We start from the raw sequence: 20,086 nt of genomic DNA, 5'->3' as shown, positions 1-20,086 counted from the left end.
CGACTGAGCCACCCAGGCGCCCCTAAAGGTGATATTTAAATGCACCTTATTTTGTTTATGGAGCATTGCCCATCTCTGAGGCACACATAGTTGATGCTGTCACTATTGATTCTATCACACACTTTCTGGACTGCGACCACAGCTCATACTAGAATTACTAACTGAAGGAAATAGCCATTTAAGTAGCCTTAATTTTCATTAATACACAGAGCAAATGCGGTGCAATTTTTCTCTCTGATATATGCACGATATTCCAAGAACTGGTGTATCTGCTGCTCCTCAGTGATTTTATCCATTTGTAACACAAGGTATGTGTTAGTATGTGTGCCAGCCACTGTTCTCCCACATTCTATGGCATTGAACCATGTGGAAAGTCCAACAGTGTGATCAGCTACAAAATCTTGGCAAGACCTAGGACTGATTTCTCCCAGAGCATAGTATGTGTTATAAATGCTGTAACTAGTTGTCTGTTTCTTAGCAATAGTCTGATATATCCATTTGTAAGTTTATATTACATAAAGTACAATTATGAACGATACCTTGGTAGCTCTGTTTTGTTTTGTTTGTTTTCCATTTCTTAGAGAAACAGAATCCAATAATTTTACTCAGGGAACTATTACCATATATTTGTTCTAGAAAAAGTATCTTGATTTACTAGAGAGTTCTATCTTATCTTTGAAAAACCTTGCTGAACTTTCAATGGCTGTATGACAATGTTTTCAAAAGACAAGTTATTAGATATGAAGAGTCACGTGATCCATTTTCTGGCCTAACAAAAGTAGATTTTAGATATTCAACATTTTATTCACAGTTAAGCTTTCTTTTTCATCTGCTTCTGGGAAATCCTTTCATGTGTAGATTTTCTTATCCTAATGGAGTCCTGTTACTTTTTATATATTTCACATTTTGAGTTTTAACATTATAATTTTCTTTCTGATTTTATTCTTAACTGACCCAGTTTTGCTCCATTGATCTATTTTTTATTTTATTTATTTTTTAGTATTTATTTATTTTTAAGAGAGAGAGAGAATGGGGGAGGGGCAGAGAGACAGAGAGGGAGACAGAGGATCTGAAGCAGGCTCTGTGCTGACAGCAGCAAAACCTATGTGGGTCTTGAACTCATGAACCGTGAGATCATGACCTGAGCAGAAGCTAGATGCTTATCTGACTGAGCCACCCAGGTGCCCCCCACTTTTTAAAGTTTATTTATTTATTTTTGAGAGAGTGAGGGAGAGAGAGAAAGTGTGGGAGGAGCAGAGAGAGAGAATCCCAAACAGGCTTCAGTGCACAGAGCCTGATGTAGGTCTCAAACTCATGAACCATGAGACCTGAGCTGAAATCAAGAGTTGGAGGCTTAACCCACCGAGCCACCCAGGCACCCCACCCACTGATTTATTTTTTAAAGGAGAGATAAGATAAATCAAAATACTAAAAAATGTAAAATGTTAACTGAAAATGTAAGTTCAAAGTACACGAAAATATTTTGGTCTAAATAAATTGCAGCCGGTTAACTAAATCTTAGCTCAGCAAAAGTAAACCTCAGAGTGCTTGACACTCATGCACAGATTTTAAACGTTATAGTTAAAGAATTACATTTTCATAATTATGTTAAAAGAATTTGACAGCATATCAGGGAAAACCATGACTGATCTGGTTTTTACAGTTAGTAAAGTGCTTGTGAACAAAATCTCTTTTCAAGCCTTTTCCCTCTGAAACTACCAAAGGAGCCTGGAGACGTGACAGACAGTGGTGGACCAGCAGACCTAAACTACACTTTGGCCTCCTTCCAAACCTTCGACACTCAGAGCACCAATCTTAAACAGTCACGGGTGACCTTTTATTGAATTTCTTCAGGTGTTATATGGGCTGTAGCCAGGCATGGCAGATTTCTTTTTCTAAAACCCAGAATACTACTTTTTTCCTCCTGAGTAATGTTCTATCTCTGTATTGTATGGGAGGCATAATCTTCTGCTCTCTCTGGGTCCCTCAAGGGCTTTCTGGCTAGTTCTAGGGGTTTGACCGTTGCAACCTTTTGTAGAGCCCCTATGCAGTGTCCAGAGCCGATCCTTAGCCCCTTGCAACTGTCCTATACTTTCCACATGTCTTTACAATTTTCATGTCTCTTGGAAAATGAAACTAAAGAGAAATAAGGGAGAAAACCCCTCTTCCTTGATTCTGTTGCTTTCAGCTTATTTTTTCATTCTTTGTAGTCACTATAGACCTTCTTAGGAGGGTAGCTTTCGCTCTGGTTGTCCACTTGTACGAGTTCTCTTCTTAAATGCCTTAGATGTGGTTCCACTCCATGTTTTTATGTAAATGGCTCCATGCAATGTCATCAATGCTCATAACCACCAAATCAAACAGCTTCTCTTTAGTCCCTCTTTTTTCTTCATCAACACATTTGTTATTCTTGTTTACCTTATCCTGCCTAAAATCCTTCTCATTTAACTACAGTGATGCTTGAAGCCCCTCAAACTTGAACAATTTCTCCATATTTTGTGGGTTCTTTAATCCTTCTTTTCTTGTACTTAATGGATAGTCTCCTATCATATATGTGTATTTCTCCATCGGTTGAAATAGATTTATTCATTCAATCCCAATATCACAAAAGACATCCCTTAAGGTAAAAAAAAATTCCTTTGGAAGAAAGGGAATTTTTTTTTAAACATGTAGAATAATGTAGAATTCAACCATTTAATTAATAAATCATAAAATAAATGGGGTTAATGAATGGATAGCACATCCAAAATGGATTAGTAAGTGAAAGCAATGGTTTACAGGATTAACTCATCCTTTTAACACTGACAGAAATTATCCTTAATTTTACTGTGAAAGAGAAATAATAGATTATATGGATTATGGGTACGATTCAGCATGGTAATTCTTTTCCTCCTTTACAAACAGCCTAACCTCTATTTACACTGTTAATAAAGCTTTATAGTTTCTTTCTTGAATGGAGTATAACTCAAATGATGCTTTGAGTTACAACTTTTCTGCATAAGGAACAACCCTACATATGTCAGTATAGTGCATAGATCAGATTTGGACTTTTGTTATGGAAAACAACCAAAGTCATATCACAAAATTCTGTGCCAAATCTGTGACAGGTTGTCTCAAAAGTATGTTGACATAATAGAAAACAAAATATCAGGAAACATTCACTATGTTAAGACAACTGCCTAGCTAATGAAATATAATTGGTTTGATGCAAAAGTCCACCATGTTTTCAAGGAAGAAATATATTTACAAGTTTCAAATATACTTAGTTATATTTAATTAGTATACTACATGAGGTCTTATGTTTTCAAACTTTTTAAACTTCTGTTCCCATGAAGAGTTTAAATGACTTCAATGTAGGGATTTTTTTTTTTAATTTTGTGTCTCAGACAATAATTTACTCATGACTTGTACATATTTCAACAATGACTTATACATATTTTTAAGGTGACATAATTATTTTATGTATAGTATTGAAGCCCCTTATAGACTTTGCCAACAACCTACTTTTAAATATATTTTAAGTAATGAGGACATATCCTTGGTTCACAAATATTAGTATCAATTAAAAATAACCTAAAATGTTTATTAACACACAGATTATAGGGAAAACTCAATAGTTCTGTAGAGAGACTTGGGAATTTGCATTGCCAACAGGTTCCTAGGTGATGTTGATTCTGCTGGTCCTGTGATCACACTTTGAAAGAACTGATAGAAATAGAAAATAAGTTATAAGAATTCTGGGAATTCCAGGGGTGCTTGGGTGGTTCAGTAGGTTAACCTTCTGACTCTTGATTTCAGCTCAGGTCATGATCTCACGGTTCTGGGATCAAATCCCAAGTCAGGCTCTATGCTGACAGTGTGGAGCCTGCCTGGGATTCCCTCTCTTTCTTTCTCTCTCCGTGTCCCTCACTTGTGCTCTCTTGTGCTCTCTCAAAATAAATAAACAAACATTAAAAAAAAAAGAATTCTGAGAATTCCAAATTTAGATAACTTGTATAAAAATTATCTACCCACATCCAAGTTAAAATAAGCCATTTTTCATGAATTACTAATGCAAAATAGTTTTGTTTATATTATTAACTTTAAGTAATTAAATTTAGAATTCACAAGAACACTGGCTGCCAAAAAGTTTCCCTGCATTTAATTTCATTTTGGCATAAAAATAATATTTTATGTGAAATAAAATAATATAAAAACTGCAGGTGAAATTTTTTAACTATCCACACTTGAACTTGCATATGCCATTGTAATATTTTGATGCAAGATTCACTGGGTTATGAAAAGTCCTAACACTGCCACCAACGGTATTTTAGATAAAGTATGAGAATACAGAGCAGTGAAAAAATTGCCAGTGATTTGATAATAGACTTTCATTATAGCTTTTGGTTAAAAATACTAAAATAATTTTCTACTTTATTAAAACCTAATTTCTTATCATTGTAAATATCTCAATATTACCACACATTTATATCACTTATTGATGAACTCCAACTACATTTCTGATTCTCTGGTTTTGAACTGCTCAAATGTTGTGTGCTTACTTTTGTGGGGAAAAGAACTGCAGAATTGAATAATAAAAAACATGCTGAAGTGTAAGATACATTTCTATAGGCTTGGATGCTTTAACAGTTTCACATAAAAATTGCAATAATTCTATTCAATAAATTAGTTCCTTACTTCATATCACTTTTTATTACTTGTATAACTTGTATTCTATCTGATTTTCTCCTTGTATATGTGTGATATATCTGATATAGATTATAAATCAAAAAGTTAATTATTCATTAAACCCTTTTACATGGTTAAGAATTATACAAACTTTTTCGTAGACTCAATTGAGATTTCTAACTATAAGTTCCTTATTTTAGATTTTTGGTATCTTCCAGTGGCACTAAAATTAATGTCCTAGCATGAGCAGCAGGACATCAAGAGTGCAATCAAGGCAGTGAGGCAGGTGACGGTCATCCCACCTTGGCAATCAGTCTTTTTGATTCAGATAATCTCAAAGTTGCTCTCCCATCCTTACCCCATGTGTCTTTCCCCCATTGACCTCTTTGTTTGACCTGTCCTGAAAATTTATAATCAAGAAATTATTATTGTTGCTTTCTAAAGCTGGTATACTTACAATCAGGAGGCATCTTTTCCATAAATATTGTGTAATATTCTTTTAGAAGTTCAAAATTTTCCTGATTAATACTTTCCTGCAAGGAGACATCTCCAAACCTACAAATAGAACAAAGAAAACAGTTATGGGTTATAAAGATGCTCCTGAAAGTAACATTTTTTAACCTGTTATTTTTAAATAGATGCCAGACTAAAACCACCTCCTCCTTTTGTTTAGAATTAAACATATCCCCAGTATTCTGCCATTAACTCATATTAAAATCTAGGCACTCTTCTGGATTTCCTCTCTTTTCTCCACCCCATCCAGTATTCATTGATCATTTCACATCTCTGGCAGTCTTTCCTTCTTTTTCCTTAACACTGTAATTGTATAGTAGGCATTTGATTACATCCACTCTAGACTGGGTATACAGCTTCCCAAATAACCCAATGCTATGTCTTCAATCTCCTTCCCTTCCAGTCTCTCCTTTACATCACGGTCGGATCATTCATTCATTCGACAGATATCTGTTTAACTTTGACTATATGCCCAGAGCTGCATGTGCAATAAACACAATGTTGGAGAAGTGAGTCTAATACCTGTTCTTCATATCAGCTCACTAAACTTCACTGCCTCTTCTCCCCCTATAAGGACAAAGTCCAACCCCCTTAGTTTAGCATCTAACTTCTCCACAAAACCTTCCAAAAACCCTCACAGGAATGTAGTTACACTCTTCTCCCTCATCGGCAGCATTTTGATACCTTTGAAACTCTCCACATGTTATTCTCCCTCTAACTAGAATTTTTTTATCTTCCTTGTCTGTTTGATCAATTCATCCTTCAGGCTTTAGGCTCATGTATCCCATGAAACCTTCCACATGTATTCCCCTCCCATCTGTGAATCACTTTCTTTCCTCCACTATTCCTGCCCCTTCCACATCTTTGCTTATTGCATGAGTCAAACTGTAATGTATTACTTGTTGACCTGGCTTCCTTACTGGATGGTAAGTTCTTTTCGGACAAGGATCATATCCGTTTTTCTTGTCACATTGCATGTTCCCTGTGTCCCTTAGCTTGGCAGAGTAGTGCCTGGTAGAAGGTCAATGCTCAATATCTATGCTGAGTTAAAGTTGGAGAATAAGAATATAGATGAAGGAAAATATATAGGAGAGCTTCTCTTAAACATTGAAATACACTCTTCTAACTTTTTCATACATTATAATCAACTGGTATTAAAAAAATATCATCCTTGCTGGATAAATACTATTGTTATGGACTTAATGTTTGTGTCTTCCCCCCCAAAATCATATTTTGAAGCCCCTAAACCCCAGTAGCTGTGTTTGGAAATGGAGATTCTAAGGAAGTAATTAAAGTCAAATGAGGTGGGGGCCCTAATCTAATAGGATTGGTGTGTCCTTGCAAAGAGAGACACCTGTCAGCTCACCGTCTCTCTCTGTGCACACAAAAGAGGTCAAGGGAGCACACAGAGAGAAAGTTAGAGAGACTTCTCACCAGAAGCCAAGTTGGCTAGAACCTTGATCTTGGAATTCTCAGCCTCTGGAATGAGGCTATACATTTGAGATATACCTTTGATATACAAATGAGATATACAAGTGAGATATACATTTCTGTTGTGTAAGCTGCCCAGTCTGAAGGATTTTGTTGTGTAGGCCAGAGTAATTAGTACTTATTTAATTAAGAATGGATACACATAACATACAAGTTGGCAATGGGTAAATAGTTCGTAAAGTATTGAACCTGGATTACATAGCATGACTAACTTGTAGATGTTGCCTGGTAAAGCTCAAAATTCAGAATCAGAGAAATAAGACTCAGAGAACAGAGATGGAGTGATTGACTTAAATTAGTAATTGGTTGATGTCTAAGTGTCAGCCTTCCTGCTTCTCTTCAAGTTTTTCTATACTTTGTCATTTGTCTCCTTTTCAAGTCTTATGTGTTTTTACAGCTTCCAGATATGAAAAAAGTGTATGTGTGCATGGTGCACGTGTGTGCACACGCACATAAAATATGCAAGATCGATAAGAGAGAAGAAAGGGAAGGGACATTTTATTTTTTGATGTTTATTTATTTTTGAGAGAGAGGGAGAGAGAGAGCGAGCAAGAGCGAGCACAAGTGGGGGAGGGACAGAGAAAGAGGGAAACACAGAATCCAAAGCAGGGTCCAGGCTGTAAGCTGTCAGCACACAGCCTGATGTGGAGCTCGAACTCACGAACCATGAGATCATGACCTGAGCCAAAGTTGGATGCTTAACCAACTGAGCCACATGGGCGCCACAAAGAAGGTAAGGGGCTTTTTAAAATAAAGTAACTAAAAACTGAGATAGTCACGGTGACATAAATGATGCAAATTAACCGAATGTAGAGGGCTTGAAAATACAATGCTCACTATTCCTTGAAAGTCTGTACATGGGACTTCCACATCTCTCAAGATGACATTCACAGGTCTTAACTTACTAATTCAAACCGCAGACACTCTGTAGTTTAGTGTACCAAAAGAGATAATTAATTTAGAGTGCTGTTTTGTTTTTCCCACCCAAATTGTGTAATTTACGTTCATAAATATCATTCATCTCAACCACTGAACTTGCTGTGAGGCACATATATACCAATGACTGGAATATAATCTGACTTCAGGTACTTATTTGCAAAAGTGCTCAATTATCAAAGAAAACTTGTACAGCACAGTGAATACAAATATATTCTGATTTATGCATAGTATAAGAAAAGAGATTAATGGCTTCTGTACAGTTTGAAATTAAACATGAAATACAAAGCTGCCACCTAATTTTGTAACTGACAAGTGAGAATTATGAAAACCTATGCTGTTCAGGAAATATCTTTTGGATAAGAGGGAGAGAAGGAAAAATCATTGGAAAATAATAGATAAAAACTGGCACCTTGACTATCATTGAAAAATTCAGGAGTACTATAAATGCAGTGGCATTTTTAATTTAGTAAAAGCCATTGGAAAGGTTTAACACTTACATATCAAGTCATGGCCAAGAATATGCTAGGGACTTTTAAACTGATACCTATGGGGGAAGGAGCCATTTGGAGAGTGAATTATGGATAAGAAAGCATTTTAAATATGAAAGACTATCAAATTTTCCAGAAGTTCTGCCTGTAGGGGAACCTCTCCAGCCAGGCCTCATAGCCAAGATGGTGACTTATTTCTCTAAAATCTTTTAAAAATGTGTTCTATGAACTTTAACTCATATCCACATTTTCAATAATCTCTACATGTGAATCATGTAATATGCAAAAGTAATTCCTATTCTTTCTCACAAAAATGTTTTTGACACTAACTCATGGCACTATGTATAATCATCTGTTGTTTGACTAAGCAATTTATTATGAAAAGATGTGCTAACCTTGCCCAATAACAGCTATTTTAGTAAACAAAACAAAAGGGAATAATAGACTGTGTTTCAGGTCCAGAGAAGTTTGACAAAATTAGCTGAGTTTACATTGTTGAAATACGTATGAACATAAAACTTCTTTTTTTTTTTTAAATATTTATTTATTTATTTATTTATTTATTTATTTATTTATTTGGAGAGACAGAGTATGCAAGGAGGACAAGGGCAGAGAGAGAGAGAGACAGAGAGAATCCCAAGCAGACTCTGCATTGTCAGTGCAGGAGCCCAACACAGGGCTCAATCACACAAACCCGTGAGATCATGACCTGATTCCAAATCAAGAGTTGGTCGTCTAACCAAGGAGCCACCCAGGCACCCCAAACACAAAAACTTTTTTTTTAAATGCTTATTTTTGAAGGAGAATGAGAAAGAATGTGAGTGTGGGAGAGGCAGAGAAAGAGGGAGACACAAAATCTGAAGCAGGCTCCAGGTTCTGAGCTGTCAGCACAGAGCCTCACATGGGGCTCGAACTCACGAGCCATGAGATCATGACCTGAGTCGAAGTCATATGCTCAATCGACTGAACCACCCAGGCACCCCCAACCCCCCAAACGTAAAACTTCTCAAATTGGATACACACACTGTACTTGGAAACATGAAGAAAGTTAATCCCTGTAAATAATTTGGTATTGGCATCAATATTTTCCTCATTCCTTTGCCACATTTAAATTTAATGTGGGCCAGGGATCCTTAAATGTGAATATTTGCCCTTGCTATCTCAAATAACTTGGTAGTGATAAAAAGGGAGAACGTTTGCCATGAGTCTTTCTGAGTTCTGTGTTCTGTGCACAGAAGCGTATGGAATTGTTCAGCATACCCATAACAATTAAAAAACATGTGTAGTACTGATCTTACACTTGAAGCTTACCTCTCAGCAAGAGTTTGTTGTTCATTGATTCCAACATTAAAAAGTACTGGATGCACATGAAGCAATTGCCCTTCTTTAATCTGCAGGGGCAGGGCCTCAAACATTCTCGCTGGAAGCTTCACCTCTACCACATAATGTTCACTAAAGAAAGCGGAGGGCAAAGAGAAGGAGCATTGTTCATTTCATTCAGTTTTATTGGAAAGAAACAATAAAACAGTTGGAACATAGAGCTGATTTAGGTTTCTGGCTGCTATCTGCTTATTTTCCGTTATTAATTCATTCAACAATCATTTCATTCACTTCACTATTAAATTACTTGGCATAAAGAGTTATTTTCATTTTTTATTTTTCTCCATTAGTTTGAGATCCTTTAGGAAAGGAAGAATGTTTAGTTCATTTGTACACCAGGGCCATGCGCATAAGAGACTCAATATTTATCTTCTTGATTTAATTATTTTTAAAACCCAGTCAGTCTCAAGAATAAGGAAAGTAATTTAATGATGGATTTTTCAATATAGTGAAACTAATAAGCCCAATCACTTAAGGCATTACTTAGCATGGCTTGATTATTATTATTATTGATGAACCTCCCTCCTTGGGATGGCTTGATGGGAATGTAACTGTTTCATTATTTAAGATGTAACCTTTGGGGGTTCCTGATCAGTTTTGCAACATTAGCACATCACAGGAGTGGTTTTTCACTGGAAATTTCCATTAAAAATTACCCCTACTGTTTGGTGTGGAAAATTTAAATTAGGATTCACAGAATATGGTCAACAAGAATAGCTGCTTGTGCATTTTTAAACTTGACATCTTCTGATGCAGTGTGAATTGAGTATTAAAATATAGAGAGTTTTGTTCAGAGTTTATGAAAATCCATGTGTTTCTGGAACTATATATAGTGCTGGGATCGCAATACATGTATTGGGAAAAGAAGCACAGGACAATTAGTGAGTCTCTTTATGAGGATATTTTTAGTTTTCTAAAATAGAACAATACTGACACATACTTTGGATGATTGACTCTGAGACTTGCTTCTTACCTGAGCTTCAAACCAGACAACCAGGACATACCCCCAATCTGGCAAGCAGGGATGTTAGCACTAGCCGCAGATGAATGGCCACATTCTTTTTCTTTTTTTTTTTTTTTTAATTTTTTTTAAATTTTTTTTAATGTTTATTTATTTTTGAGACAGAGAGAGACAGAGCATGAACGGGGGAGGGTCAGAGAGAGAGAGGGAGACACAGAATCTGAAACAGGCTCCAGGCTCTGAGCTGCCAGCACAGAGCCCGACGCGGGGCTTGAACTCACAGACAGTGAGATCATGACCTGAGCCGAAGTCGGACGCTTAACCGACTGAGCCACCCAGGCACCCCTATTTTTCTTTTTAAAAATGCTCTCAGTGCCCTTTACAATAGCCTGGCTAACAGAGGGCTGATGTTTATTTATTTCAGAATATGAGAAGTATTAATGAGTGAGTCCATGTGTAAAGGTGCACTGAAGGTGAAACATTATATAGTATTTTATGGTAACTTTTTGTCAGCTTGAATCAAATATAACTGACATAAACTCATGCATTGTAAGTGCAGAGTTCAGAGTTTTAGCAAATTTATAGAGTTGTGCAGTCCTGACTATAATCCAGTTTCAGAACATTTCCATCACCTTAAACAAATCCCTCCCTTGAATGCAAATGACCATTTGCATTCAAACCCCAATCCCACTGTCGGCCCCAGGAAACCACTGATCTATTTCCTGTCTCTGCAGATTTTACTTTTTTACATATTTCATATAAACAGAATTATGTAATATATAGTCTTTTGTGTCTAGCATTTTCATTTAGCATAATGACTTTGAAGTTATTATGTCGTAGCACGTATCAGTAGATTATTCCTTTTTATTCCTTTTTATAGCATTCTATTGTATAGATATACCACATTTTGTCTATGTACTCACAAGTTGACGGATACTTGGATTACTTCATGATTTGGACTATTGTGAATAATGCTGCTATCAACATTCATGCATTAGCTGTTGTGTGGACATATGGTTTCATTTTCTCTTTGGTATATACCTAAAAGTCATATAGTAATTTTAGGTTCAACTTTTTAAGAAACTGCCAAACTGTTTCCAAAGTGGCAGCACAACTTTATATGCCCATCAGCAATGTATGAGGGTTCCAGGTTTCTCACATCCTTGTGAACACTTGTCATTGTCTGATTTTTTATTATGATGGTTTCCACTATGAGTGAAGCGGTATCCACTTGGGGCTTTAATTTGCATTCTCCTAATGACTAATGATATTGAATATGTTTCCATATGCATATAAACCACTCACATATCTTACCTGGCAAAAAATCTATTCAAACTGTTTGCCCATTTTTAAATTAGGATTTTTTCTCATAATTATTGAGTTGTAAGAATCTTTATACATTCTGGATGCAAGTCTTTTATCAGATATATGATTTGTATATATTGTCTCCCAATCTGTGGCTTGTCTTTTCATTTACTTAGTGATATTTTTGATCCTTAAAAGTTTATAATTTTGATTAAATTCTATCTATCAAATTGTTTATTTTATGAATCTACAATTTGGGGTCCTATCTAAGAACTCTTCCTGAACCCAACTTAGAAATATTTTCTCAAATAGTTTTACAAATAGTTTTAGCTCCTACATTTAGACCTATGATCCATTATGAGATAACTTTTGTGTGACGTAAATTGGGTTCTAAATTATTTTTTCTGCATATGGATAACCAATTGTCACAGCACATTTTTTGAAAAGACCCTCCATTCTCCATTGAATGGCTTTGGCACTTTTGTCAAAAATCAACTGAACAGTTTACATCTGGGCTCTAAATTCTGTTCCATTGATCTAGATGTGTATACTTATTCCAGTACCACAAAGTCTTGATTATTGTGGTTTCATATTAAGTCTTGAAATCAGAAAGTGTAAGTCTTCTTTTGTCCTTCTTTTGCAAAATCGTTTTTGGAATTTGGTTCCTTTGCATTTCCATACAAATTTTAGGTTTAGCTTGCCAATTTCTGAACAAAAGACTACTGGGATTTAGACAGCAATTGGACTGAATCTATAGATCAATTTGTGGAGAATTGCCATTGAAACAATACTGAGTATCCTAATCTGGGAACACGGACTGTCTTTTCTGTTTATTGGGTCTTATTAATTTCTCTAAGCACGATTTTGTGTGTTCTGTATACAATTCTTAGAGTACTTTGTTAAATTTGGTGCAACGTAATTATTTTTTGACGTTATTGTGAATGACATCGTTATGTGTGTCACCACTGCTTCCAACCACTTTTCAGGAGTGTGCTTTTTTCTGCTCTCCAGTCCAGATAAAGTCAGCCCCCTGTAGTAGTGAAACCACTGGTCTTCTCGGATTGTGTCACCGCAGTAAAACTGTGCTGACCCAGCTGCCCAGCTGGCTTGGATGGGAGCAACTCCAGGCAAGAGAGCCAACAGACACCAATGGTCTTAACCAATGTCCACTAGTTTTTCATCAATAAGTATTTCTGAGTTTGTGTGCACATTTATTTCCTTAGTCTCAAGATGGTTGTTGTAGACAATTCTGTCCAATTGCAGTGCTGATGTTAGGAGAGAGGATTTGCCAAGTTGCTCACTTTGCTGTTCTAAGAGTTCCACTGACATCTGTTTTGTAACTTTTGAATTTAGGCACAGCCTGCACATTCCCTCAGAAAAAGCGTCTATACTCTGCCTATACCAAATGGCCTGGTAAGCTTTCCATATTAATTGTGATAGAAGTATCAGTTTCCCACTTTTGATAATAATCTCCATAGTAATATAGAGTGGTACTGTTTTCCAGATGTGTGTATGAACAATAGTCACCTTTCATTCAATCACGTATCTCTGAGCATCCTTCATACAAAGTTTAAAATAACTATTATATATTGACTATAGACAAGAAAGCAAGGTTAGTTAACTTTTTTTTATGTTTACTTATTTTGAGAGAGAAATAGAGAGCACACACAAGTGGGCAGGGGAAGAGAGAAGGAGAGGCAGAATCTCAAGCAGGCTCCACACTATCAGTGCAGAGCCCGATGCAGGGCTTGAACTTAAGAACCATGAGATCATGACCTGAGCTCGGATCAAGAGTAAGGTGCTTAACTGACTGAGCCACCCAGGTGCCCCAAGAAAGCAAGTTTAGTTTGAACTTTTCTACCTACTTTCTTCTCCATCTCTCTCCAGTATGAAAAGGGCCTTCTCTTTAGTATGTTCATATTTTTCCTTGTGATCTAAGAATGTTTCAAATTTCAAATATCCTCATGCAGCATGTAAAAGTGCTAATTTCCAAATGGTTACAATCTGGTGGACCCCAACTGAAATGACTTACCAAAGGATATAATTCTTCTGTTGGAGGTCTATTCCACACATCATCATTTTTCTTAACTATTTCTGATATTTTGCCCATCATACACTGACCTTCAAAGCTATTTATTTAAAACCATTCTCAGAAATTTGAGTCTGTGAGTGAATCGTCAAAAATAATTAAGAAAAATGGCGGTATATGCCCCATGACACAGAAATATATCCTTTCTAAAATGTTGCTGCTTTCAACAGAATTTAATAAAAAGTCATTTTAGGAATTATGATGCTATTAACCAAATGATTCCAGCAAAAGTAAAAACATCTAGAGCTTTGGAATAGATAGCAATAAAGAGAAAATGCCCTTCTGATGCCTGCTATTCTTTTGAATTCCTCATATTTCCTGGAGGGACACTTCCAGGCTCACCTCACTACCGGACAATTAATAAACATTCATGAGACTTCTGAGAGTTTTTCAAGATCTTCCCCTCTTACATCCCCGAACTTATTTTGCACAAAAAAGGAAAAAAGAACAAGAGAAAAGTTTCCCAACCAAACCTTAATTCTCCTTGGCTCCTTTGTCAGGAGTTAACACAAATATCTAACAAAGCTTGGTCTCAAGGAAATAGGCACCACTTACCGCCTTCCTGTTATAACTGGCAAGACATCATTGGACTTGGCTTCAATTATTTTAAATGCAACTTTCTTCAAATCTGAAATGCCAACAGCCATGTCCTCTAGCATTCCGATTTCATCACCTACACAAGGGAGAAGGAGCATTGTTACAAATATACTATTTGAAGAAAATGTCATTTGGTATTACACCTCCCTGCTGGGATTTGTTCTAGCATTTTAGTGAATGAGTTTCTGAGTGCAGTGAATTTATTCTAAACACTTTTCCTCAGAGGCTGAAGGCTTTCACCAGTGAAATAAAAACCATTTCAGTGGACTCCAGCAGTCCAAGTACCCTTTGAGGGAAAGAAGAATGTGTACATTTGGTGGAAGGCTATCGGAAAGTTTTAACTCCTTTATGAAACAGAGGATCATGCAGATCTCTTTCCATTGGCAGGACTGATATTTGATTTTTCTAGAAATAATAGAGATGTTTGAATTTTAGACTTGATATTTGATTTTTCTAGAAATAATAGAGATGTTTGAATTTTAGACTACTGACCCAGGCTCATACTAGTTTTATTTCTCAGCACACTAACAAAGAAAGCCTAAGAAGGAGGAAATTGAGTTAGAGTCCAGATCAACACTATCCAATTCAAATATAATGCAGGCCACATATATAATTTTAAATTTCCTGGGGGTCACGTTTTTAAAAGAGTAAGATTTACAAAGGTGAAATTAATATTAATAATATATTTTACTCTAACCCAATATACCCAATGTATCATTTAGTTATAAATCAATATAAAATTATTAATTATTAATATAAAACTAGTTTTTACTAGTCTTGGAAATCTGGTGTGCCTGTCTAGTACATATTGATTTGGACTAGACACGTTTCAAGTGCTCAATAGCCACACCAGGCTATGTATTGAATAGTGCAGTTCCAGACATTAGAGAGTTGGGACTTTAAAAATCCAGTCCTTGAAACTCTGTTGGCAAAGAGCCTTTTATATTAAAAAAGCCAGATGGTTGTTCAGGACTCCACTATGAAATAATCTATAATTCCATTTTCAAAACATAATGAGGATAAGAGTACAGTTACAAGGTGAATGAATGCACAGAACAGAAAGTTACATTATTTCTGTAATGCCTGATGTCATAAATGTTTATTTCTCATTTTTAAGTTTTACTGCAGAATCTATGGATCAACTATCCTTATGAATAAGAATACGATTTTAACATGTACCAAAGCAATACTCACTGTATGTACTTAGCAGTCCTTCATATTGCACTATCAACCCCACTGTGTGAAGCTGCTGCAGGAAGCCAGGGTCATGCAAACTTGTATGTAATTTGATGATAAAACCACAAACCAATCCAGCAAGCTAAAAAAAAGTCATTGAAGACATTTGGGTCAGCAAACTTTAATTGAAAAATATTTAAGATTTTTGAGGCATCACAGATTTAATTAAAAATTTTCAAGTATGTGAAACATCCATGAAATAGTGGAAGACACGGACAGTTGGGTTAAAATATTCCCTTTGCCTGGAATGTTTAGAAAGAGAGGCTTCTGTCTCCTTTCCTCCATATGAATGTCTATAAAACTCAGTTGTAGGTGTGGAGGCGGAAGGGAGAAGAAAGGCCCCCAGGACAGCTACTGTGATGGAGACCAGCCTTGGTGTCATGAGACAGGGCTGGGGGTAGGCAAAGAAAGTGGTCCTGCCAAACCCTGCCTTTAAGCATTACTTCCCTGCAAACTTATTTTATAAGCAAACCAAACAAAAAGATCATTATGAGGCCTTGTCCTGGGATTCCTTAGGGAGCTGTATAAATAAAAGGGAGGTTGCAAACAGATCCCTTTTGCCAGCCCCAGCTGCCACCTGCTGTGGAAGGCAGCCACCCCTTTCCTTCCAGCCTGTACTGTGTGGAGACCCCAGGGAGTAATACCATGACAGGATGGGCAACCTGTTCTTCACGGACTGTCTGCGCCATGAAACAGAATGTACAATTCAGAGACTTGGCCTTCTCTTTGCAGAAATAAATACTTAAGATCTCATAAGCTGTTTCCATTCAGTTCGTGTTTATTATGAACAAGAAAACCTCATACCAAAAATTTAAGTAAAGAATCTCTTTAAAAATGAAACTACCAAAAGAAGACCTCTTCTGTCACCAAGGATAACATTTAGCCACCCAGCATTGCACTGTGCTCACAACAAAAAGAGGCATCTACCGCTTGGCTGAAGACGATGTCCCTTCTTAGAGTCAGCATCAAGCACTGGGGCAAGCTGTATGCAAGTTCCTGAAGGAGCACGAATGTCAAGGACTGCTTGGCTCGGTTCACCACTTCTCCCATGCAGTCCTTCAGGGTAAGGATGAGGGGATACAATTGTTCATACCAGTCCTCTGTGGGGAGGAAGGGGGTGTAAGAACAGCAGGATAGGTGAAGGTCTTGGAGAATAGAACCAATTTACTATTCTACAGTCAAGTTACACATATCATTAAGGATTCACAATGATTAGAAGAACTCCGATACAAATATCTCCTCTGAAATCCAGATGTCAATAACAAGCCACATGTTGGATCTCTCTGCTGGGTGTATTGAATATATTTACAGTATAACTCCTCTCCACCCTACTCACCTCCAGTCTGTACTGCCTGGATCCTAGTGGATGAGGCCATCAGACTCTTTCTATGCTGGAAACAAATTTTCCTGGACTTCTTCTTCTATAGTTTTCACATTTGTTGGGACATTGAATAGTTCTACCACTGTAATAACCCACCAGACATTCACTTACCCCTTGCCCTCTGCCTTCATCATTTCTCAATCTTCTCTGGATCAGTCACTTCCCTCTCCCTCTGATCACATCCTATTTGAACGCTTTTCAACAGTGTCACTGGAGGGGACTTTCTAATCAGTTTCAATTCCATCCCATCCCTCACTCCCTCACTGCCTACTTTAAACATTTTAAAAACACTAAAGAATTCAGAATAAAGTCCAAAAGCATAAAAGACCCTGCATTATCTGATCTCTGCTACTTGTCCAGTCTCACCTCTCAGAACATCCTCACTCGCAGTCGTGAGTCCCAGGTGAACTGAACAATGTTCCCAATTTTTCCAAACCTGCCATGCTCTTTCATTTTAGTGTGTGTGCAAATCCTAACTCCAGTCCTGGAACACACTCCCTCTACCTGTCTCCCTGATAAATACTTTATCTTCTCTGCAGACTTAATTTAGGATTTTTGTCTTCTAGGAAGTATGGATCCCCCCCTCCCCATTTACTGAAGTTTGGGTAGAGATTAATTCCTTTTTTTTATTCCCACAGTTCCTTGTTTTTAATGTTCTAGAATTATCCACACACTGTTTGCTCTACAAGAAAGGGAGCTCACTACAGTAAGGAACTTATATTTTAATCACTGAGCCTAGCATAGAATCTAAAATTCAATCGTTTTAATTGACTGAGTATAGTTATAATAAATAGGCCAAACGTTTTTAAAGATATAGACAAGAATGAAAAAATCAAGTTTTTGACAATTCAAATAGGTTTTTTTCAAATCAGGATACAAAACTGAAACCAACTGTGCTTTTTGTATGTCTAGATACCAAACATGTTTCAATTCTATAAGTATGACATTGGCACATGATATAGAAATGAGTTATATTATATTTTAGTTTATTTGGAAATCAAGGCCCTGATAAATGTCAAACACTATACATTCCAGATTGCATGACATTCCATTAACATATAAATAAATAGTAGCATGACAATGATATCTAATAGAAATGTATATATGCTGAAAAATTCATTATAAATCAGGATCTGAATTGCTATGATCTTCTTAGCAAAAAAGTGTAAACTTCACCGTGAATGATGTAAGTGGTCAATAACCAGTTAAGACCTTGGAAGAGTTACAGGGAATGATAAAAAGAATCATAATCACCATTGTACCATATCTACTGTCAGTTATTTTATGTTGTGTTGTAATAAACTAGATGAAATAAACTAAAATGCTTGAAAGAATAATTAGTGACCTCCACTTAATAAAAAGCTGTGCTCTTGTTAATACTTAATGTAAATGCTTATGTGAAGCTATAATGCAAAATACATTAGGAACATTATGAGTTATTATTCAAAAATATTGTAGAATTAAGTGTTATGATAGGAATAAAAAAACACTAGAGAAGGGAAATCCAACGAAGGCTTATTAAATCTGTAATCATTCAATGAAGGACTCACCTGTGGGCAGCCTTGGGTGAAATACGAACAATGGTTCATTTTAAAAAAGCATTGGCTAATAGTGATTTTTATGTCATTATTACATGTAAAAGGGCGTGTGAATGGGCATCAGACTTATTTTCAGAATAAAAGATACATCAGTAGATATCAAAAAGGGATGCTCCTTAGTCCTATTTTTTTATATTTACATTCTTTATCTCCCATTCTCTCCCGCCCTCTTATTATTCTCAATACGAATGTTTAGACTGATAACATACATATATACACTAGGAAGACAAATATTTCAATAAACCGATGTAGATTTCCATCTTAAAAGATAACAGGTGGCAAAATGATTTTGTTTTGTGCTTAAGTCCTAGAGATCACCTTCTACTGAAGAATCTCAAACACAAAATAAAGCTTGTGTGCAGTAGGTGGCGCTGCCTTATTAGGCTGAAGCAGAACTACTGTGTCACTATTCCATTCAAGCCCCTGATTTATACTGCTTTATACATAGTGTGCGTATTGGTTTAGGCACCTTGTATCATACTATCTTGTGCCAAGTGGTCAATGACTTGGTCAAGGGTGTGATATGCTCTTCCTCATTAGAAAATGGAAAATTAACTTAAGGGTATACACTTACTTCTCTTGAAAGACATTAAGTGACAGCTAAAATTTAAATATAGTTCTTTGTTTTTCTTGAAGATCTTTCTTTGCAAATTTCTTCATCATTTCCTTTCTCGCTTCTAAACCTATCCTCACACTTACTTAACCAGTTGATTCTTACTCATAAATTGCAATCATATACTAACAAAAGGGAGTCTGATTTCTAGTCTTAATAGAATTAAACTGAAAACATGGAAAAAAATACACTGATATTCTAAACCTAGGATCATGTTAACAATAGTCTCCATTTACTATAATTATATATACGTTTTTAGCTAAAATTTAAAGAAAATGACAGTATAATAAAACATTAATTATAAATAAGAAAAATGCAAGTTTGTGAGGAAGGTAGCATGTTTTAAAGATTACAGTAGCCAGTTTCCAATAGAAAAGCATGAATGAGAAAGCTAAAATTCTATTTTGTTTTCTGGAAAAGAAACAATTTAAGTTCACCAGATAAAGGAAAAACTGCACTGGCAAATGCAAATTGCAATGACTAAAGGTTTTGGTCCCTGTTAATATTCACTCACCGTAAATCTCAGGTTCTCAAATAAACACAATGGTGTATGACAGGCGAAAGAAAGGCTGGAGTCAGTTCACAAATGGCCTTTTTGCTCCAATGAGCATTCCAAATCATTTTCACAAAGGAACAGCAAATGCTTTAGTTTTCTCTTCGAAAATATTTTTGGGAAAAGGAAGAAGCTACAGGTCTTGACCGTCTTCAGATCACTGTCACTTCCCCTCACCTTCCTGCCTCTCCTTACTTCACAATTTGCATGGTGCTCACTTTGTTCTCATGAGAAAGCCATGTTCTGTCAGAGATGAAGATGATGTTCATTCTGC

At 36.2% G+C, this 20,086-nt stretch overlaps 1 protein-coding gene across 10 annotated transcripts in view; it reads right to left on the bottom strand.

The window, feature by feature from the left end:
* The window catches only part of INPP4B (inositol polyphosphate-4-phosphatase type II B), a 759,315-nt gene that overhangs the window by 68,219 nt on the left and 671,010 nt on the right, over window positions 1–20,086 (bottom strand). For all 10 annotated transcript variants that reach the window (XM_042935411.1, XM_042935413.1, XM_042935409.1 and 7 more), the window contains 5 exons: window positions 16,595–16,767; window positions 15,626–15,749; window positions 14,390–14,507; window positions 9,411–9,551; window positions 5,126–5,223 (listed from right to left, as the gene is read on the bottom strand). In XM_042935411.1, the coding sequence (XP_042791345.1) occupies window positions 5,126–5,223; window positions 9,411–9,551; window positions 14,390–14,507; window positions 15,626–15,749; window positions 16,595–16,767 (654 nt within the window). The remainder of the gene's footprint in view (window positions 1–5,125; window positions 5,224–9,410; window positions 9,552–14,389; window positions 14,508–15,625; window positions 15,750–16,594; window positions 16,768–20,086) is intronic.

The sequence above is a fragment of the Panthera leo genome, chromosome B1 (genome assembly GCF_018350215.1).
Source record: "Panthera leo isolate Ple1 chromosome B1, P.leo_Ple1_pat1.1, whole genome shotgun sequence".
Lineage (NCBI taxonomy): Eukaryota > Metazoa > Chordata > Mammalia > Carnivora > Felidae > Panthera > Panthera leo.
Note: the sequence above shows the minus strand (reverse complement) of the source record. Positions and strands in the feature narration are given on the sequence as shown.